The 4,004-nt window shown below is 50.1% G+C and overlaps 1 protein-coding gene across 1 annotated transcript; it reads left to right on the top strand.

The window, feature by feature from the left end:
• The first annotated feature begins 2,367 nt into the window (after positions 1-2,367).
• Positions 2,368-2,886, top strand: LOC138911665 (uncharacterized). Its single transcript, XM_070211042.1, has 2 exons — positions 2,368-2,546; positions 2,652-2,886. Exons 1-2 carry the CDS (start codon positions 2,368-2,370, stop codon positions 2,884-2,886), a joined length of 414 nt encoding a protein of 137 aa, XP_070067143.1.
• The last annotated feature ends 1,118 nt before the right edge of the window (positions 2,887-4,004 follow it).

The raw sequence follows: 4,004 nt of genomic DNA, 5'->3' as shown, positions 1-4,004 counted from the left end.
CTGTCACGGAACCCCGGAACAATGCCACAGAGTTGTTCAAACTATCCTCGACGCATTTGGGGAGAAAAAATATTGCTACGCCGTATTCCTCGATGTCAAACGAGCCTTTGACAGAGTTTGGCATCCTGGGCTCCTGCAAAAGCTCAAGGGTAACCTACCACACGCCTACTTCTTGTTTCTGGCTTCATATCTGAAGAACCGAACATTCCGAGGTAAATGTGGGGAAACAGTGTCCAACACCAAACACATTCATGCAGGCGTCCCTCAACGAAGTGTTCTGGGTCCGCTGCTCTATAACGTGTACACAGCTGACTTACCCGTCACTAGGAACCCAAACGTGCGCGTTGCCACGAACGCGGAAGACACGGCATTTCTCACCATCTCAGAATCACTCGGCGAAGCTAGGTCACTGATGCAGATTCAATTGAGCCTTGTCAACGACTGGCAAAAGCGGTGGAACATTACAGTCAACAAGCGACAAGTCAACTGCGACTACCTTTGCACTCCGCTCGGGTAACTGTACACCAGTTCAACTAGACGGAGTCACAATACCAGAAGAACCGAATCCTAAATATCTGGGATTAACGCTAGACAGGAAACTCACCTGGAGAGCACACCTAATAATAAAGCGAAACCAGTGTGAGCAGCGACTAAAAGCCTACTACTAGCTTATGGGCAAGAGATCAAGGCTTTTCACCTCCTCCAAGATTTTGACCTACAAGGCGATCATCAGACCAATCTGGACCTATGGAATCCAGCTCTGGGGTACAGCCTGCAGGTCCAATATCCGTATCATTCAAACATTTGAAAACAAAGCATTTCGCATCGCTACAAACACACACATATATCATGATAGCGCCACCGTCCACGATGTTCTCAAGTTGCCCTTGGTAAAAGACGAGATTGCCAAAAGCGGCAGACGATATATCAAGCGATTACACAACCATCCAAACACACTAGCCGTTTGTCTGCTAGACAACAGCCAACAAAGGAGAAGACTCTGCAGAGCCCACCCACTGGATCTCTAATGGGACAATATAGCCATTTTACCTTCTTTCATGAATGGTCAAGGAAGAGCAGTGACCCGGCCTTCTGCCTGCACTGTCAGAGTCCCCATGTGGCCTCATACAAAGGATGCCCAGCCTATAAGAAGGCAAAGAGTCTCTTAACGGCAAAAGGATAGACAGCTCCAAAAGATGGACTGCCCCTAAACTCCAGCAAAGTGAATGCAAACATTAGTTTTGCTAAGGTTGCAAAGAGCACCTACGCGGCAATCAAGCTCCTCCCCGGATTCACGAGTTTAGACATCTAGCAAGACACTGTAAAAGTGATCTTGACTAATCGAATCTGTGCCAACGATACCGATGAGGAAAGCACCATCTGGCTAAGGACTGCAAACAAGAGCCACAGTGCATGCTCTGTAAGGAAAGGAATGCCGACTGCAAACACATTGCCGGCAGCGGCAGATGCCCCGCGTTTAGGAGCGCCCTGCCCAACAGAAAATTAAGTGGACACAGCTGAACCTCAACCACTGCGGACTGCTCAGGCCCTGACACAATCAATATGGGAGAGAAATACGGACGTCGCAATAATCTGCAAGCCATACAAGCCTATCGCTGAAAGTGGCTGGGTGGCAAGTCAATGTGGAAAAGCGGCAATGGTCTCTCAAATCACCGGTCCAGGAGGTCAGAGCAGCAAGCTGGTCTCGTATACTGGAAGCCTTAGGCCGAATAGGGATACCATCCTCCCTTTTCCGTATAATATCCAACTACCTGACCGATCGGGTATTGAGTTATGATACGGATGACGGTGCTAGGAGCTACACGGTGTCAGCAGGGGACCCACAGGGGTCGGTCCTGGGACCATTCCTGTGGAACATAATGTATCAGAGTGCCCCAGGGATGCAGAATCAAAGGATTCGCGGAGGACTTAGCTCTAGTAGTGGCAGGCAAAGAAATAGAAGACGTGGAAGCGGCTGCGAATGCAGCCATAATGATCGTGGCCAGATGGATGCGTGGCGCTAGCTTGGAGCTGGCGGGCCATAAAACAGAGGCGGTCCTCATCACAAGCCGCAAAATAGTCGAGTTTGCTAGATTTCTGGTAGACAGCGTTTGTATTGGGTCAAAGGCTTCCATTAAGTATCTGGGGGTCATGTTAGACAACAGGCTTAGCTTTCGACCGCACGTAGATTACGTTAGCCAGAAAGCAGCCAAACTGCAGGCGCCCCTTTCGAGGATGCTACCCAACATAGGAGGACCTAAAGCAGGTAGACGCCTGCTCCTCGCGAGAGTTGTAGCCTCCGTGCTGCTCTATGCTGCACCGATATGGGCTTCAGCGGTTGCAAGCCAGAAAGGCCCCTAAGGAAAGATGTCAATCCCATTTAGGCTCAGTGCTCTGCGCACCATTTCTGGATTTCAGACGGTGTCGTACGAAGCAGCCACAGTATTGGCAGGAATGCTGCCAGAAGATATACTGGCCAAGGAAATGGAGAAAATTTACATGGCCCGAAAAGCCACGGGAGACGCTGTCTCAATGGACGTCATCCGGTCGGAGAGAGCAACATCAATGGCAACTTGGCAGGAGAGATGGAACACGGCGAACAAGGGGAGATGGACAAATAAACTGATCCCCAATCTGGAGCAATGAATTAGGAGACGGAATGGCGAAATTAACTTCCACCTAACACAGATTTTCACTGGACACGGCGGGTACAGGAAGTATCTGCATAGGCTCAGCCAGGAGGACTCTCCAGAGTGCCCGAACTGCCCAAATCTGGACGAAAACCCGGAACGAGTGCTGTACCAATGCTCGAGGTACAGAGAGGTAGTGGGCTCTGTACCTCCACCGGAGGGAGTGGTAGCGTTCATGCTGGAAGAAGAGGAATAATGGAGAAATATAAGCCAGCTCATAATAGCCATCCAGAGGGATCTGAGATGATACGAAAAGGAGCGACGACTAATGGATACTGTCAAAAATGGGCAACCCATCCCATGTGAGGTGTGTGAGTGGGGGGTGAGTTAAGTACATAGGTGCTGACGGAGTCAGCAAATCGTGCATACGGTTGGCCCGGGCCATCAGTATCTTACGAAGATTTTCACCTCCGTGCCGTATACAAAAATAAAAAAAAAAACAACACGCACACACACAGACACACACACACACACACACACAATCTCGACAGAGATTGTTTTCATAGAGTGCGGACGCGATTTGCAACTGCTCCGTGAAAATAAACAAATAAACCTGTGAAATTAAAGTGAAGTTAGTGCACGTGTGCAGGGAACCGAAACAGGCCTAAGACACCAAAAGGACCGTGGTGGTAGTCACTGCGAAGCCCGTGCCGTCTACAGTTCCACGATCTAGGCGAGGGGAGTGAAGGCGTCTACTTGGCGTGTTTGTGCGCTTTTTGTGAGTTTTACCACTCAATTGTATTAGCCGTCTCGCAAAGCTATTTGTGCAGTTGGTTGTATTCACTATAACAGCTGTTAGTAGTGTTGGCTAGCGCAGTTCACAGTCAGCTGATCTGCACTATAGAACCAGCTGCCAAACTGCGTAGCGGAGATTCCAACCAGGTGATAAGCTGTAACTGGCAGAAAGTACAGCATACTTCGGGCTTACGCTGTTCTTGCTAAGCATTTAAGCTTTGGAGAAAGAACAGGCAAAGAAGCCGATATCGGTGCTCACTACAGGCTCCAGGGCAAAAAAGGAGCAAAAGGTCGCGGAACAGACCAATTTCCAACCCCCCCGCCGCGGCGGTGCCCATAAAAATGGGGCTCTGGTGACCAAGTCGGAGCGGTATAACTCCCAGCGGTTAATAGCCAGAGGGAAACCTTTGGCCACCGAGGGACTTTCCTGTAGAGCCCTGATAGTTAGAGCAGGTGCCCAGAGTGAAAAATGGAGGATGAGCTGCATGCCTTTGCGCGCCGCTCTGCACTACAGCGATCACCGTCACACTAGGCGGTCACGCCAGTGCAGCAAAGAGTGGCTGCGTCGTCGCCGGCAAA

The sequence above is a fragment of the Drosophila virilis genome, unplaced genomic scaffold (assembly GCF_030788295.1).
Source record: "Drosophila virilis strain 15010-1051.87 unplaced genomic scaffold, Dvir_AGI_RSII-ME tig00001851, whole genome shotgun sequence".
Classification (NCBI taxonomy): Eukaryota; Metazoa; Arthropoda; class Insecta; order Diptera; family Drosophilidae; genus Drosophila; species Drosophila virilis.
This window is presented reverse-complemented; position numbering and strand designations above follow the sequence as displayed.